Source organism: Nannobrachium achirus, assembly GCF_963921795.1.
Source record: "Nannobrachium achirus genome assembly, chromosome: 6".
NCBI classification, from domain to species: Eukaryota; Metazoa; Chordata; class Actinopteri; order Myctophiformes; family Myctophidae; genus Nannobrachium; species Nannobrachium achirus.
This window is the reverse complement of record NC_137815.1, coordinates 9925215-9941554: the sequence shown is the minus strand read 5'-3', so window position 1 is coordinate 9941554 and position 16340 is coordinate 9925215. Positions and strand designations below refer to the sequence as shown.

Genomic DNA, 16340 nt, shown 5'->3' with positions numbered 1-16340 from the left:
CTTCTCTATACAAGCTTGCAGCGCAGCACCCGGTGCCGTGCTGTGAGCTTGTATATCTGCATCTCACAAACGGGTTGTGAGCATGTAGATTTTCACAATTTCTGCCTCTAGTATTTGACAATTTCACCAATGTATGACCAGAGGTACTAGAAAGGTCTTTAAAGTCTTTACATTTTCACTTAAGAAATGTGCAGATACCCTGTATAGTATACACTTATACTGTATGTTGCTCTGTTTACTGTTGAGTGAGAAAACAATGTTAACATTTAGCTAAACATCTGGGGACCCCCCAAAATAATTTGGGGACGCCCCTGGGGGTCCCGACCCACAGGTTGAGAACCACTGACCTAGAGTTGAGTAGTTGAGTGTGTGCGTGTGTATTTGTTTTTTGCACTTTTTGCACATTTTTCTCCAAAGTCATTCAAACCACCGTGGCTAAATATCATAGCAGGGTTGTTAAGTCATGGATATTTTGCATTTAATTTGGAAATCACTTTTCAATCCAGGGATTATTTCTGGCTAGACATTTTTCAAATCAATCCAAAAATAATGCAACAGTTGCGTAACTCTGACCTGGAATCACCTCACAGTGGTATTTGGTGTGTTGGATTACCTCAGGCGATTTGAATGCCATGCGTGTCCCTCATAGTAATAAAGTGATAAGAACTCAGACATTAGTGTAGTTGTTGTTCTTCACTGTGCTGCATGCAAAATGCGTGCTTTCATCACTAATGGATTGGACTCTGGTTAAGGCTGGATAGGTGAAGCATTTGTCATTGACTGAGGCATGCAGATAGCCCGGCTCCAGGCCCTGAATCTCGAGGAGTGGAATGCTCCCTGTTTTTTGGCCTTAAGCTAGATGAAGAATAGACCCCAATTTAGAGTGAACATTTTTAACTAAAATCTTTGCTTCTGTTACTCTGTCCCATTAACAGTTTGGACATAATGAGGTTTCTATCCGACAGAGATGATATATATAATATACAGTATGTAACTAAATTCTAAAATGACAGGGACTTCAGAGGCTTTCCTGCTTTTAAATGGGTTAATATGGCACTTTGAGGTTTGTGTCAAATATAAAATGGATTCATCCAGTGAACAGGTACTGTTAGAGGGGGGGTGACCTGCCGATTACCATACAGTCTCTAGCTTTACCCTGGGCGTCACAAGGGGGGGGGAAAGTGGGACTGAGTTACTAGGGCCCAAGGTGGAGGGGCCTTAATTATTTTATACTTTAGCTATTGAAAAATAGCAGATATACCAGTAAGACTCCCTAAATCGGGAGCTAAGCGACCGCTACATCGCATACACAAACTTTAGAAGGCAATCGTAGCCAATCAGGAGGGAATATGGGAAATGGGACAGATCTGCGTGATTTTAGGTCAAAATCTGTAGGAGCAGTGTCCAAAAATGTGTTTTGCAAAAATCAGCCTGATAGTGGCGCTAGAAGAGGGCCATGTGAGAAATCAGGGGCGGAGGTCGTGATTTGCCATCCAAGGAGTGTGTGTGCAAATTTTGGCATCGATAGTGACGGACAGATGGAGGGACTGACGGACGGAGGGACAGCCGGTGGAGCTTTTCATAGTAACTGCGACCTGACGGTCGCAACAAGCTCACTGCAATCTTGCAGATCTGCTATTTTTGAAAGTCGTGAAAACTCAAATTTTGCTTCTGGGGGTCCCTGGAACTAAATATTTTTATATGGGGGTCCGTGGCTATGAGCTTGTATATCTGCTATTTTTCAATAGTTAGGCTACTGTAAAGCACAAAATTATGCGTTCCCAGTCTAAATGGGTTTAACCCCCTCGCCCTATGAAGAACATTCATGGGGGGGCCCGCAGTGAATCCTTGTACCCAGGACCCAGAATTTGGTGTGACAGCCCTGTTCACCATCATGTGCCAAAGGTTTTGAATTGAGTCTAATATGTGTTCCATGTTTACTGTGACTGCAGGAGCCCAGGTGGAACTTCTTGTTTGCCTTCCTGGCGCTGCCAGCCTTGCTCCAGATGTGCGTGCTGCCTTTCCTCCCCGAGAGTCCACGCTACCTGCTGATAGAGAGGAGAGACGAGGCTGGAGCAGAGAGAGGTACACACGCACATGCACGTTCACACACACACACACACACACACACACACACACACACACACACACACCCAGGGGCGTCACACCAAATTCTGGGCCCTAGGTACAAGGATTCACTGTGGGCCCCCCATGAATGTTAACTATTGAAAAATAGCAGATATACAAGCTCACAGCGCGGCACCGAGTGCCGCGCTGTGAGCTTGTAGATCTGCTATTTTTGAAAAATCGTGAAAATGTGTGCAAGAAACCTATGTTTCCATGTCAGTGGTGCTCAAACTTTTTCATGTGAAGGACCCCCAAAATGATATGTATTTGGCCCCGGTCCCCCATCTCAAAATATTTAGTTCCAGGGACCACCCGGAAGCAAAATTTGAGTTACAAATGTTCGCTTCAAAAATCCATGTATTCAAAGATGTGCAGACATTTTCACGACTTTTCAAAAATATCAGATCTACAAGTTTGCAGCGCAGCACTCGGTGCCGTGCTGTGAGTTTGTACCGGTAGATCTGCTATTTTTCAATACTAAGGCCCCTCCACCTTGGGCCCTAGTAACTCAGTCCCACTTTCCCCCCTCTTGTGACACCCCTGCACACACCTCCCACGCACGCACGCACGCACGCACGCACGCACGCACGCACGCACAAAGAAAAGTTAATACTGTCTGTCCTTGAGAGAAGAAGTTCAGATGACTCATATTACATATTGATTTGCTCTTGAACACGAACAATAGTGGACGCACACACTTGGGAAACTCAACAACATCGCAACATCACTCACAGACGCATGCAACAGATAAATCAGCGTTCACGTTTAATAAGACATTTTCACATTATTTGAGAAGAAACACTTAAAATAAGAAGGAAAACATAACTCTGACTTGCGTTCACATTTAACGAGATATCTTTTTAACACAAACAGTAGTAGACGCACAACTCAACAACAACAACACACACACACACACACACACACACACACACACACACACACACACACACACACACACACACACACACACACACACACACACACACGCACACACATGTTCGTGCACACACGCACAGCACGCACACACGCACGTGCAGAGTGTCTGGGATAGGCGTCTGATATCCTCGCGCTGATCTCTTGCCTCCGTTCCTTAAGTCCATCAAATCCACACGGCCAGGGCATGATGATGATGATGGGAGAATTACAGCAAAGCCTGCATGGCACTGCGAAACCCCAGCCTCACAGACTATTAGAGGATTTTGGCTTGTGTGTTTTTTGAACAGATTATCCCTGTTACATCACATAGGGATCAGGGCCACAGCTGGACACAGAATGCTCACGGACCACGCAGTGGTTGACTGTAACACAGTACATTTACTTTACTACTTAAACCTGTTCAGAACGGGTGCACGTTATTGTGTATCATTGTTTTATGCTTTAACTATTGAAAAATAGCAGATATACAAGCTCACAGCGCGGCACCGAGTGCCGCGCTGCGAGCTTGTAGATCTGCTATTTTTGAAAAATCGTGAAAGTTAGAATTTTGACCCGATTCTATAAGTGTCTTTTGAATCTTTCAAAGGTTTTTTGAAAAACCTATGTTTCTATGTCTGCAATCTGGCCAGCCATCGTCAAAGAAAAGGTCCTTTTCACTCAGCTGGAGGTCAATTAGTCTGTTCTTGAGAGAATACATAATTATATTCAAAGATTTGCACAAATTTTCATGACTTTTTCAAAAATAGCAGATTTACAAGCTCGCAGCGCGGCACTCTGTGCCGCGCTGTGAGCTTGTATATCTGCTATTTTTCACTGGTTAAAGCATTCAATAATTGTAGGCCTGAATGGGTTAAACCCTCGTCCATTATTGTGGGGGAAAGCTATTTGATTAAAACGGCAGATCGACAAGCTCACACAACGCGGCTCAGTGCGAGAGCTTCCCCCATAATAACAGAAAACAGAAAAGATACTCGTTCAGAGCTCTGAGGCACTCCAGAACGGGTACACATTATTGTGCATCATTATTTTATGCTTTAACTATTGAAAAATAGCAGATATACAAGCTCACAGCTTGTAGATCTGCTATTTTTGAAAAAATCTTGAAATTTTTTACCCGATTCTATGAGTGTCTTTTGAATCCTTCTAAGATTTTTTGAAAAACCTATGTTTCTATGTCAGCAATCTGGCCAGCCATCGTCAAAGAATAGGTCCTTTTCACTTCACTGGAGCTCAGTTAGTCTGTTCTTGAGAGACTACTATGTCAGTGGTTCTCAAATCTTTTCATGTGAAGGACCCCCAATTAAACTGATATTTATTTGGCCACGGACCCCCATCTCAAAATATTTATTTCCAGGGACCACCCAGAAGCAAAATTTGAGTTACAAACGTTGGCTTTGAAAATACATATATTCAAAGATTTGCACACATTTTCACGACTTTTTCAAAAATAGCAGATTTACAAGCTCGCAGCGCGGCACTCGGTGCCGCGCTGTGAGCTTGTATATCTGCTATTTTTCACTGGTTAAAGCATTCAATAATTGTAGGCCTGAATGGGTTAAACCCTCGTCCATTATTGTGGGGGAAAGCTATTTGATTAAAACGGCAGATCGACAAGCTCACACAACGTGGCTCAGTACGAGAGCTTCCCCCATAATAACAGAAAACAGAAAAGATACTCGTTCAGAGCTCTGAGTAGGGCATTCACCAAATATTCGAATATTCGAATATCAAAGTCACTATTCGAGGTTGTTCACCGAAGTCGAATATTCGCTTTTTTTTATTTTTTTTTATTGATTTCTCTTGTATAAAAAAATGTATAGTTTATAAAGCTTGGCTAGATAGGAGGTCATAAGACTGAGTTGTCAATGCCCCTGGTGGATGAATTTGTTAATGCTCTATACCAGGGCTTCTCAAACCTTTTTAGGCTGTGACCCCCAAAATAAACATATTTGAACTGGGGACCTCCACCCTGACAAGCACTTGGAATTGTAGGTATTACATTTAATGTGACTCGGTTCCGCAGATAAATATTGTGAAAATAGCAGATCTTCATGCTCACAACGCCTTGCAACGCGAGGTGTTGTGATCATGTAGATCTGCTAGTTTCACAATGTTCGCCTCTTGCTTACTTAATATTTGACAGTTTGGCCAGTCCTGTCGAATATTCGACTATTCGAATACTTTGAGGTCGAATAATTCCAATACTAAAAATCACTATTCGTGAATGCCCTAGCTCTGAGGCACTTCGCTCAACCATTATGGGGTTTAAGTGCAAAGGACAACTTTAGTTTTTTACAACAAGGGTTCATATTTTAGATTGTAATTAAAGAATATAAAAGATGAGTGTTAAATTCATTTCATTTACTTCTTTCTATTGTTTTAGAGATTCTTATTTCAGTGGTTGGGGGCTTGTGTACAAGTGGCTAAATATGTCATTTTACACAGAATAAGCCCATTCCTAAGCTACAACGCAACCTTTCATGGTTGGATGTGACTTATGGGGGCTAGAAGTGTTACTGTAAATAGCAATAAAGAAACTGCTAGCTTATTGTGTCTAAAAAGACATATTTAGCCACTTTACGCATGCGTACGCATGCCCCACATTTTAGCACGGTAAACGTGAAAAAAAGAAAACAATAGAACAAAGCAAATGAAAACATTTTAACACTCACTTTTTCTTTTCTCTAATTACAATCTAAAATATGAACCCTTGTTGTAAAAAAACAAAGTTGTCCTTTAAGTAAATGTTTTGGAGTATCTGTACTTTACTTGAGTGTTGGCATTTTTTGGATGCTTAGGACTTCCACTCCATTACAAAATGTTGCACTTTTGACTCCCATACATTTCTATAGGAAGGGACAAAAAGTGCCCTATGTATTAACAACTTAAGGAGGAGGAAGCCGTGTTTAAACAGACCGCCATGTTGAGTGTGTGATTGGTGTGTAGGAGAGCGTGGCTGATTGAATTCTATCAGCAGACTGACAGCTGATTACAGCTGAGGCGTATATATGCGACTTCCGTGCCCTGCATGAACGTTAACGTGATCCTTCATTTTTCCCAATATCTCAAGGTTTTTAGAAATCTTTTCGAGAGTATGGGTCTGGGTTATGAGCTCTTACATCAGCTATTTTTTAGGCCCAGAATTATTGAATGCTTTAACCAGTGAAAAATAGCAGATATACATACTATATCTCTATAGCGCGCAATGAGGGCCTCTCCAACTCTTTTCCCGGGCTGAATCAGGGGCCCAGCACGTCCATGGGCGGGAGGGAACATTGGGTTTGACGAGGTCCGAGAGATAACTGGGAGCCAGGTTGTTGAGGGCCTTGTAGGTGGTTTTGACGTCGATTCTGTATTTTACTGGGAGCCAATGGAGGTCATGGAGAAGTGGGGTGATGTGGTCTCTTGATCTGGTTTTGGTGAGGAGGCGGGCAGCAGAGTTTTGAACATATTGTAGTTTCTCGAGAACAGGGACGTGCTGGCCATTGGGAAAAGCAGGACAACTCCCGAACGGCCGGTTCATTCCCAGGCCGGCCATTAGGAAAAAAAATCTAAATAAAATATCGGCCTTCGTTCCATTTTGGGGGCTGGGCGGCCAACAAAGTAAATCGCCACTGTCGGACAGAAACCTCATATCTCCAAGTTTCAAATGTATACATTTTTTCGCAAAGCAAAGCCCTGCTTCATCATACAAGGCCGTTGCACAAAAGTAGTGAAAACAACAGATCTACAAGCACACAACGCATTGTGTGCTTGTAGATCGGCTGTTTTCACTAGTTTAAATCAATTTTAAAATGATAAATACAAAACAAACGGTTTGGGACATACAAGGTTTCCACCCGACAACGACAAAATATAACTCATGTACAATAATTGGCCCACTGGCTTGTCACTTGTCATGATCTGAAATGGCAAATCTTTGAGTAGCAGCAGCGCTATAGAGAGAGATCTCTCTCTATAGCGCGCAATGATGGCCTCTCCAACTCTTTTTCCCGGGCTGAATCAGGGGCCCAGCACGTCCCTGGCGGGCAGCAGAGTTTTGAACATATTGTAGTTTCTCGAGAACTTTGGAGGTGCTATACAAAGACCCTCGTCCTGGGGCTCAAAGATATTCCAGGCAGTTTGCGGGTGCCGGGATGCTGGTGGTGCATGACGAACCAGAACAACTTTCTTGTTCTCTTCAAAAGAATAACACAGAATAATACACGACCACAGGCTGTGGTAGTGGGTGGTTTGCATTCTTATTTTGCCATGCATAGAAAAGTAACATCATGGGTGAAGGCTTGAGTGGCAGGGGTTCCATTTCCATTCACGATGCGCGGGTAGCAAGACGCTTGCAGTAATCATGCACAGCACAGCACTGTGTCCCGGGCTTTGTCGACTGCATTGCACATTGGCACACTGTCAAAGGAAAGCTATTACTGAACCAAGTCATCTACAATGTCATTTCCCACTACGATCAGCAACAGCAAACAGTGGCGGAAGAAATACCAAAAGTCAGCTTGCAGTTCGGTTTGTTTGTTTGTTTGTTTGGTTGGTTTTATTCTTTTATGAATTATTGCTGTCTCAACTGGGAGAAACATAATGTTGTTTGTTTTTTTCTAACGCTGCTTGCAGACAGAAAAATGAATGACAAATAAAACCATCTTGCTACTTTTGCTATTTTGGAATAGCATCCCTTCGGCCTGATATCGGTCATCGGTCTGTTATATATCGTCATTCACCGCGGAGCCATTCATTATCCCTTACATATAACATAAATTGGATCATATTTTCACAAAACGCATATCATGGTGATTGAAACAAGGCATTAAACTATAGCGCCAGGAATCATAAAGTATTTATGATGATGTTTATTAAGGTAAGAAAACCTAATGTAAAAGTTCGGGGGAAATGAAAGGAATCCTATGGAGAACATGTTGTTTCTGCTACCAGAACAGCGCAACTTACGGCCAATCATAGGAAATTTTGTTCCGTGTTTGCTTCATTTTAAATCCGGACAACTGGCCCCCCTGGGTACAAGTGCTGTACTTATAAACAAGTACCAAAAAATCACTTAGTGCCGCACCGTGAGCTTGTACATCTGCTGTTTTTGAATAGCAGATGTTGTTCTGAGCATCTCTTCTGCCACTGGTTGCGTTTGGGAGTGTGAAAACAGCTTGGTATATAAGGTCAGCACAGACTGCTTGCTTCAAGCAGATGGGAGAGGTGCTTTGATATTGTTGCTGTCGGGTGGACACCTTTTATCTCCATGTTTCACCTTTTTAATGTTTTATTATTGTATTCTTTTTGTAAATTCATCATACTAATAGGCAGACCTTGGACAGTGTGGCAGCCCCCCAACCCTCTGGAACTCTCTCTCCCCGTGGAGATTTGTCAGGTGCCAACATTCAACTCTTTCAAGTCCGCATGCACAGAGGAGACACATGGGCTTTTGGCACGTAGTTTGTCTATTTGTTTTGATGTCCTTGGGTCTTTGAAAGGCGCTATCTAAATTATAAAAAACGCTATGAGCTTGTAGATGTGCTGTTTTTTATTTAGTTTTCAGTGAGAGTGGTTTAGGTGAGTGTGTGGGTTTCATAAAAGTCTTAAGGGAATTGTGACATGCTGTTTTTGCCAATCATAACAGTCTTTGTCCTTGTCCTTAAAACGTGTATTAAAATGTTAAAACTGAAAACTCCACTCTGGTGAGACAGACACAGGATTGTTTCTCTCTGTGTTCTGTTGCATTTGGACTTGCAAAGATAATATACCTAGATTCCCGTAGGCGTAGTTCAGGAACTTTCCTGTTAATCATTAACCTGACTTGCGTCAGATGGTGGCAGTAATGCGTAGGCTACCGCTCTACTTTACCATCTGAGATCTCTCGGTGGGAGTTGATAACGCTCGTAAAGCCCCGGGCCGGACCATAGAGTATATATAAAATAGAGAGCGGACGAGCCCCGCCCCCACTATCATTTCAATGCAAGTGCTCAGTGGCGTTTTGAAGCAACGGCTACGTGCTAGCATGTAGCTAATCCAGGTGCATTCTGGGGGAAATTGGCCACTATTTAGAGACCACAAATGACGTCACGCTGCTCTCCGCTCACAGGAAGGATTGTCTGGAGTGGAGGGGGCGGGGCCAAAATGCGCGTTTAGGCTGCAGTTCCAACTTTGGCCACCATCGGGGTTGCTTCAAATCTAGCCCTGGGTTCTGGGGGCTTGGGCCGGACCAATCAGCGGCAGCTACGGGCGGGCTCTGAGCGGCTCTGAGCCAATAGAGTCTGATTGCAGACCACGTGGATGCAGACAGGCCAATATGAGTGGTTGGAGTTGGCACTCCCAGACAGAGAGACGGCCACATCCAATCGGCCACATCCAATCACCCCCGAAAGAATTTCAAAAAATGGCCCGCCCCTTACATCGAGTCTGCCCGAGAGATCTCAGATGGTAAAGTAGAGCGGTAGCCTACGCACTATTGCCACCATCTGACGCAAGTCAGGAATCGTTGCCTCTTTTGGAACGCAACAACCACAGTGGTAAATGTTAATGGTAAAAATTGGAACCCTAGCGCCCACACCCTAGGTGGGGTTGGCGAAAGGGCGAGAACAGAAAGTGTGGAGTTTGCATGTTCTCCCTGTATCTCCTAGGGTAGATACCCTCACAACAACATGTAGTATTCCTGGTTTCTATACTGCCTCCCCCTGGCCAGCCGGGGCTCCCCAGGCGTGGCGAGGGAGAGCAGAAACCAGGATTACAAGGCACTTGGTGAAAAAATGGGTTACAAAATCGTGGGATAAAAAAAAAATTTAAACGAAAAAAAAGGGAATTGGCACTGGGTGAGAAATGGGTTACAAAATCGTGGGATAAAAATGTAATAATAATTAAAAATGTATAATAATAGCAGATCAACTTGTAAGCTCAATGCAGATCTGCTACTTGGGATGCTTTTGTGTGACGCTGTAGTACAGTATGATCAAGCAGGCCGTAAATTAAAAAAAAAAGAAAAAAAAGAAAAAAAAGAAAAAAAACAGTTAACACTTTTTGAGATGAGAAGTTTCTGCTCGACAGCAACGCTAGGTTCATTTTTTTTCCCCCATTTCCTGAAATGTAAAGTGTTTTTTGAACTAGGTATACACGCTTTCCAGCTAGCCAACAGCAGCGGTATGTCAGATATAGTCTTAAGCTGGGGTTTGATGTCCGATGGAATGTTTGAGCCAGTGGGTTTTGTTTTAAGTAGATAGCCATACATTATGCATGGGTCCCCTGGCTGAGTGTTTTTGTTGTTGTTTTATTGTGGTCACAGTGGATTGGAACATGGTGTATCCGTGTTTTCTGGGAGCTGCATGGCAGCTTTGGAAGCAAGGGCGTAACAAGGGAGGGAAAGTGGGACTGAGTTACAAGGGCCCAAGGTGGAGGGGCCTTTATTATTTTATACTTTAGCTGTTAAAAAATAGCAGATATACAAGCTCACAGCGCGGCACCGAGTGCCGTGCTGCGAGCTTGTAGAGAACCTTGTCTGAGGTCGATGGGGTTGGCCGATATGGGGGAGTTGAGACGTGATCCAAGGAATCCAGGGATGTGTCTTTCTTTCTTTGTTTTACTGTATGACCTACGGTTCAAGAGTTACAGGCCAATACATGATTTGGTCTGTTATATTGTCGCCAAGAGGCCAATTTAATTGATTTATTTTTTGCTACTGGGGGTTTGTGTGCAATTAGAGAGCACAATTAGAGTAAGTTCACAGACGGACAACCTCTCAAAATCTATTGGCCCCACATTACCAATACAACATGGGCCGCTAAGTACATTTACTCAAGTACTGTACAATTTTGAGGCATGCTTTACTTTACTGAGTATTTCCAATTTTGTGTACTTTTGCTTCTATACTCCACTACATCTCAGAGGCAAATATTGTACTTTTACTCCACTACTACTACTTCAGACCTACAGTAGGCCTACAGCATACTGTACATTTCGTCCATTTGAAAGTAGCCGATCTGCAGGCGCACAATGCGTCGCATTGTGACACATTGTGAGCTTGTAGATCTGCTTTTCAAAAGGTGTTAACACATTTTTACATTTGAAAACCTGTCAAATCGGATATTCTGCATAATGAGTACTTTCGTAGGTTGGTACATTTTTATGCCAATACTCTTGTGCTTTTAGTACATTTTGAATTCCATACTTTTACTTGTAACAGTATGGAATTCAGATTTCTACATTGCAGTATTGATACGTTAACTTACAGTAAAACAAGTAAAACCTAACTTAGGGAGTACTTTTTCCACGTCTGCCTATTGGGCCACGGTGTGACAAGCCCACAGATTTCAGTCTGTTACAATATTGTCTTCTTTATTGCTGGGAACCCTAGCAATAACCCTCCCCTTATTCCATCATATATTGAGCCTTTGGAGGGATATAGAGATATAAATACTACGCTTTCTTGCAGACCGCAGACACGTTATCAAAGCAAGCACTGATAAAAGCTGACATTGCTGAATATGTGCAGCACTGACTGACGTCCTATTTCAGATGCTAAACAGGTGATGCAAATGTTCCAATGTACACTTTTTTTTATATTGACTTCTAGAAAGTGCGCCACAAAGTCATATTGTGCCAATTGTGGAATTGATAGATTGTGGAAATAATAGATTGTAGTGTGTGATAGAGTGTAAAATGAAACCGCTTTAATTTTACATCATATAACACATTTTTATTATTCTAAGTTTTGGGTCGGGGTGGCTACATCTCATCAAATGGTGGTCCGTAGCTCAAATGCCAAATAAATAATGGACCTTGGTATGAAAAAGATTGAAAACCACTGCGCTAGGGAAATTCAGAGTGTCGCCAAAGGCAGCACAGCAGCTTAAGATACAGTTACAGGGCAAGAAAAGTACCGCAGATACAGCGAGGTAAAGGCATCACACTTAAAGGTATATTCAGTGATTGTATTTCTTTCAAATAAAAATATAATTGGTACATGTTCCATTTATTCTCCTCTTCTCAGGGTAGAGTATGGCCGTAGTTACAGATGTTATGATGTTTAGTTATGATGGTCAAAATAAAAGTTTTGAGAACCACAGTCGCTCTGAATTAAGAACGTCTGCTAAATGCCTAGATTGTAAACTACTGAACTCATAAAATGCCACATTCTCGTAGTAAATCAGTATCATACATATCCTGAAGCTGGAGACGTAGGCCCAGTGATTGGGTCTAATGATCAAAACGAGAACATTATAATAGTCTAAAAAATCTATAAAAACAAAACTTTTCCACGCTGTAAGGCCAGTAAGGGACAAGATGACCCCCGGCCACTTTCATTATCACTGAATACACCTTTAACCCCAGCATCCGTATTGTGGGGAGAAATATTTTTTTTTAAAATAGCCGATCGACAAGATCACATCGTCTGTTTTCTTTTTTTTACTAATAATTTTTATCCCACGATTTTTGTAACCCATTTTTTTCACCCGGTGCCAATTGCCTAAGCTGTGATCCTGGGCTCTACTCTCCCTCTGCCAACCTGGGGAGGGCCCCGAACTGAGCTCATGCTTCCTTCAATGCATGAGGAGTGAGCAGGCCGCTTCTTATCACCTGACAGGGGGAGCTTCCCCGGTTGGACGTAGCGCGTGGAAGGAACACGTTATTCCAACCAGTTCCATTCCCCTCCATCAGGCGCCCCGGCTGGCCAGGGGGAGGCTTTATAGAGACCAGGATTACTGCATGTTTTTGTGAGGGTATCTACCCTAGGAGACACGGGGAGAACATGCAAACTCCACACAGAAAGGCCCTTTTGCCAACCCCACCTAGGGTGTGGGCACTGATGACGCGGAGGAGGGAACACGCCCCCAGCACCCACAGTGTCCCCCGGCGGGAATCGAACCCAGGACCTTCTAGCTGTGAGGCGACAGCACTACTGACTGCGCCACCGTGCCCCCACATCGTCTGTTTTCAACGAAAGCTTTTCCTCCGCAATGACAGAAAACTGAAATGACCCCGATGAGCCCTGAGGGATTCCAGTCAACCAGTGCAGGTTATAAATAATGAAAAAAAAAACATCGATAATAATGAATTATGCACCAGGGCATGAATTGTATGGAGACCTTGAAGGTCACGGGAAGGCCTTGAAGGTCATGGCCGCCGTATAGCCCTCGTTTTTGGCCTTGTGCCCTTCAGAAAATGATTGACTTCCTGTCCCAGGGGCGTCAATTGGGTGGGGAAAATCTCGCTTTTGCGAACGCCCATCATTTCGACCGGAGGGTTAGCGACTCACTCCACGGAGGTTAAGGTTAGGGTGAGGGTTAGAGTCGGGTGTCGAAAAGATATGTAGTAACAGCGACACGCTCCCAATTGGGTATGGCAGGGGTATGCAGCAGCCATACCCTGGGTCCAGGGGGGAAAATAAAAGTTACCTTTAAATATGAATCCATGAATGTCTCTCTTTCTATCTGTGCTGGTTATTATTATGTTGTTAAAGTTATACCATGTAACTTTTTTTATAAAACAAATCTTAAAATTGACCTAACTGTTAAATCGCTAAAGTTTTAGAACACCCACTCCGTTCTTTTCAGCTTCTAAAGCCTTCTCTTTATATGTTTTCTTTGAGCCGTGAGGGGGGGAGAATTTCGCGGCAAAATGACGTCATCTGCATCATCTGTATACGTTGTGTATACGTTGGCCAATCACATCGCGGATCACAGCGTATCTGCCGTCTCTTCAGGAAGTAGCCTCCCTCAGCTACAGTGTTTATGATGGTGAAGGATTGTTAACCTCTTAATCCCCAAATCCTGGCCAGAAAATTACGTTTTACCCCTCCAAGGATTCTCATCGGTCGCGGTGGTTTGCGGCGCCGCTCCGGTGGTCCGCGGCGGTGGTCCGCGGCGGTGGTCCGCATGCCAAGATTAGCTGGACTTGAACAACCGTTCAAAACGGGGGGAAAAAATTAAATGTAGACCTACTTCTTAAAATAAATGTATCATGCCTGTTGCTAAGGTCTGGCAACATGACTGGTGTCCCGCGCGCGTGCAAGACACCAGTCATGTCGCCATACCTTAGCTTTTTCTGAACTGACGCCACTGTCCCGTCCCGTCCATATTGTAATTTTCTACTATTTTCTCTAGTTTGGGGAACCACTAGCTCTATTACTACTCGTGTACTTTCTGTTATTGGGGGGAAAGCTTTTGCTGAAAATAGAAAATGCATTGTAAGCTTGTCAGCTGTCTATTTTCAGTGAAAGTCTTCCCCGCGGCAATAAGGATGCTGGGGATATAAGTGGTTAAATTCAATTCATAATAATGTTTTATTTGCTGTCTTTGGTGCTCTAGCATTTGGCCTTTGTGCCCTCAAGAAATATCTTTGATGTTCTAGCATTCGGCATTTGTGCCCTCAAAAAATGTAATCATAAAGGCCAAGTGGCCCTTGCCCCTATACTGATGAAATTCCAGGCCTGCCTTGCTGTACACCCTCAACAGTGTCAGTGCATACATAATGCACTTCAAAGAGAAATAATAAGAGTAAGAACAGTGTTGATTTTGACAGCAAATCTTGATACAATTTTTATACAATTCCATTTAGTTTTAGTCATATTTTAGTCATCTGAAATGCTTTAGTTCTAGTCAACTAAATTTACGGTTGATTTTGATGACAATACAATATGTTGGCAGGCATTGATGGTGTCTTAATGGCTGAATTTATACTTGGTTGCATGCTCAAAATAGCAGATCTACAAGCTCACGACATAAAAACCACATAACATAAAATGACTTGTCTTAATTAGTTCTACTGGATCTCTTCTCCACCAGTCCCTCCCTAACATTTTAGCCCAGTTTCTATTTGTTGACCAAATTGTCAATATTCATTCTTATTTAGTTTCCGTCAGTGAAAAAAGGTAGTCGACTGATTGATTGATTGATTTATTGACAAATATATGCACAGAACAAAGCCGTGTACAAATAAAACATCAAAAGGATAGACACAAGAAAGGTAAAAGCTTATTTCCATCATGGTCCTCTCTGTGTGTGCGTGTGTGTGTGTGTGTGTGTGTGTGTGTGTGTGTGTGTGTGTGTGTGTGTGTGTGTGTGTGTGTGTGTGTGTGTGTGTGTGTGTGTGTGTGACTGTATGAACACTGGAGTACAAACAGTGACCATGTCAGATAGTGTCCTTGCTTATAGTGTGCAGTTGTTTCTTCCGAGCTAATTGGTCTATTGAACGAGCAGAAGATGTTGTGCTTCATTATATATGTTCATTGCTATCGGCACAAAAGACTAATTAGCGCTCTAAAGTCTACTGCGATGGTGATCAAAGGTCAAGGACGCGGAGGTCTTCTGGCACTCTGCGAAACGGGCATGCTGATCAGTTCACCAGGCTTTTGTGGAATTCAAGGACAGCGCTTGTATTCATTTTGTATTTTTAGCTCTCTTTAGCCTACTCTTTCCCCTCGTTTGTCATTGTTTACCGCTTTTCTCACCGAATTAATCATTTCGCCCCGGAGACCACTCGGAAAATTTGAATGAATTCAACGTATCTTTTTCTGCCTATATCCACAAGTTTCCCAGTGAGCTTACTGGGGAAAAAGGGTTGTGTTAAAGGAGTCATTCAGACCAATTAAATCTGCCTTTTATCATACCCCTTCGTACCTGCTTTAGTCCATTTTTTTCATAGCTGCCCCTGTTGCTAGATTTCGGCTGCCCCTGTTGCTAGATTTCGCGGGCTCTCTCATAACTAACACAGTGGATTGTCCTTAAAGGACAACTCCTCCCTAAATCACTTTGAGGCTTATTTTCCTACTTATATTGATCCAAAAAGACCAAAAAGACCCTAACCCTAACCCTGTTGTCCAGTTTCCCCAGCAGAACCCAGCAGCTCTCATAGCATAGAGTGGAGCCTATAAGCCTATCACTTTTACACTATTTTGTTGTGGTCAAAAGAGTTTTTATTTTTCATGATTGTGTTAGTAGTTCACAAACACATCCATGCCATCGTTGTCCGACCCACACAAGCCATCACACTCTGCTAAACAGGTGTTAGGCTTTTATGTGTTTTGCCAAGTCCCGGAAAAGAAGCCCTGTGATTGGCAGTTGTGCCGAATGCTCACCCCAAAACATTATTTATGAGATTGTGGTGGCTTGTGTTGGACAACCAATGCATGGATGTGTTTGTAATGACAACTAACACATTCATGAAAAATAAAAACACTTTTGACCACAACAGATTGTGTAAAAGCGATAGGCTTATAGGTTCCACTCTAAGCTATGACAGCTGGTGGGTTCTGCTGGGGAAACTGGAAAACAGGGGTA

General features: G+C 43.0%; 1 protein-coding gene across 1 annotated transcript in view; it reads left to right on the top strand.

Annotated features, from left to right (window-relative positions):
• The window catches only part of slc2a9l2 (solute carrier family 2 member 9, like 2), a 359618-nt gene that overhangs the window by 125471 nt on the left and 217807 nt on the right, over positions 1-16340 (top strand). The window contains exon 7 of the mRNA XM_080728471.1: positions 1953-2085. Coding sequence (XP_080584597.1) covers positions 1953-2085 — 133 coding nt within the window. The remainder of the gene's footprint in view (positions 1-1952; positions 2086-16340) is intronic.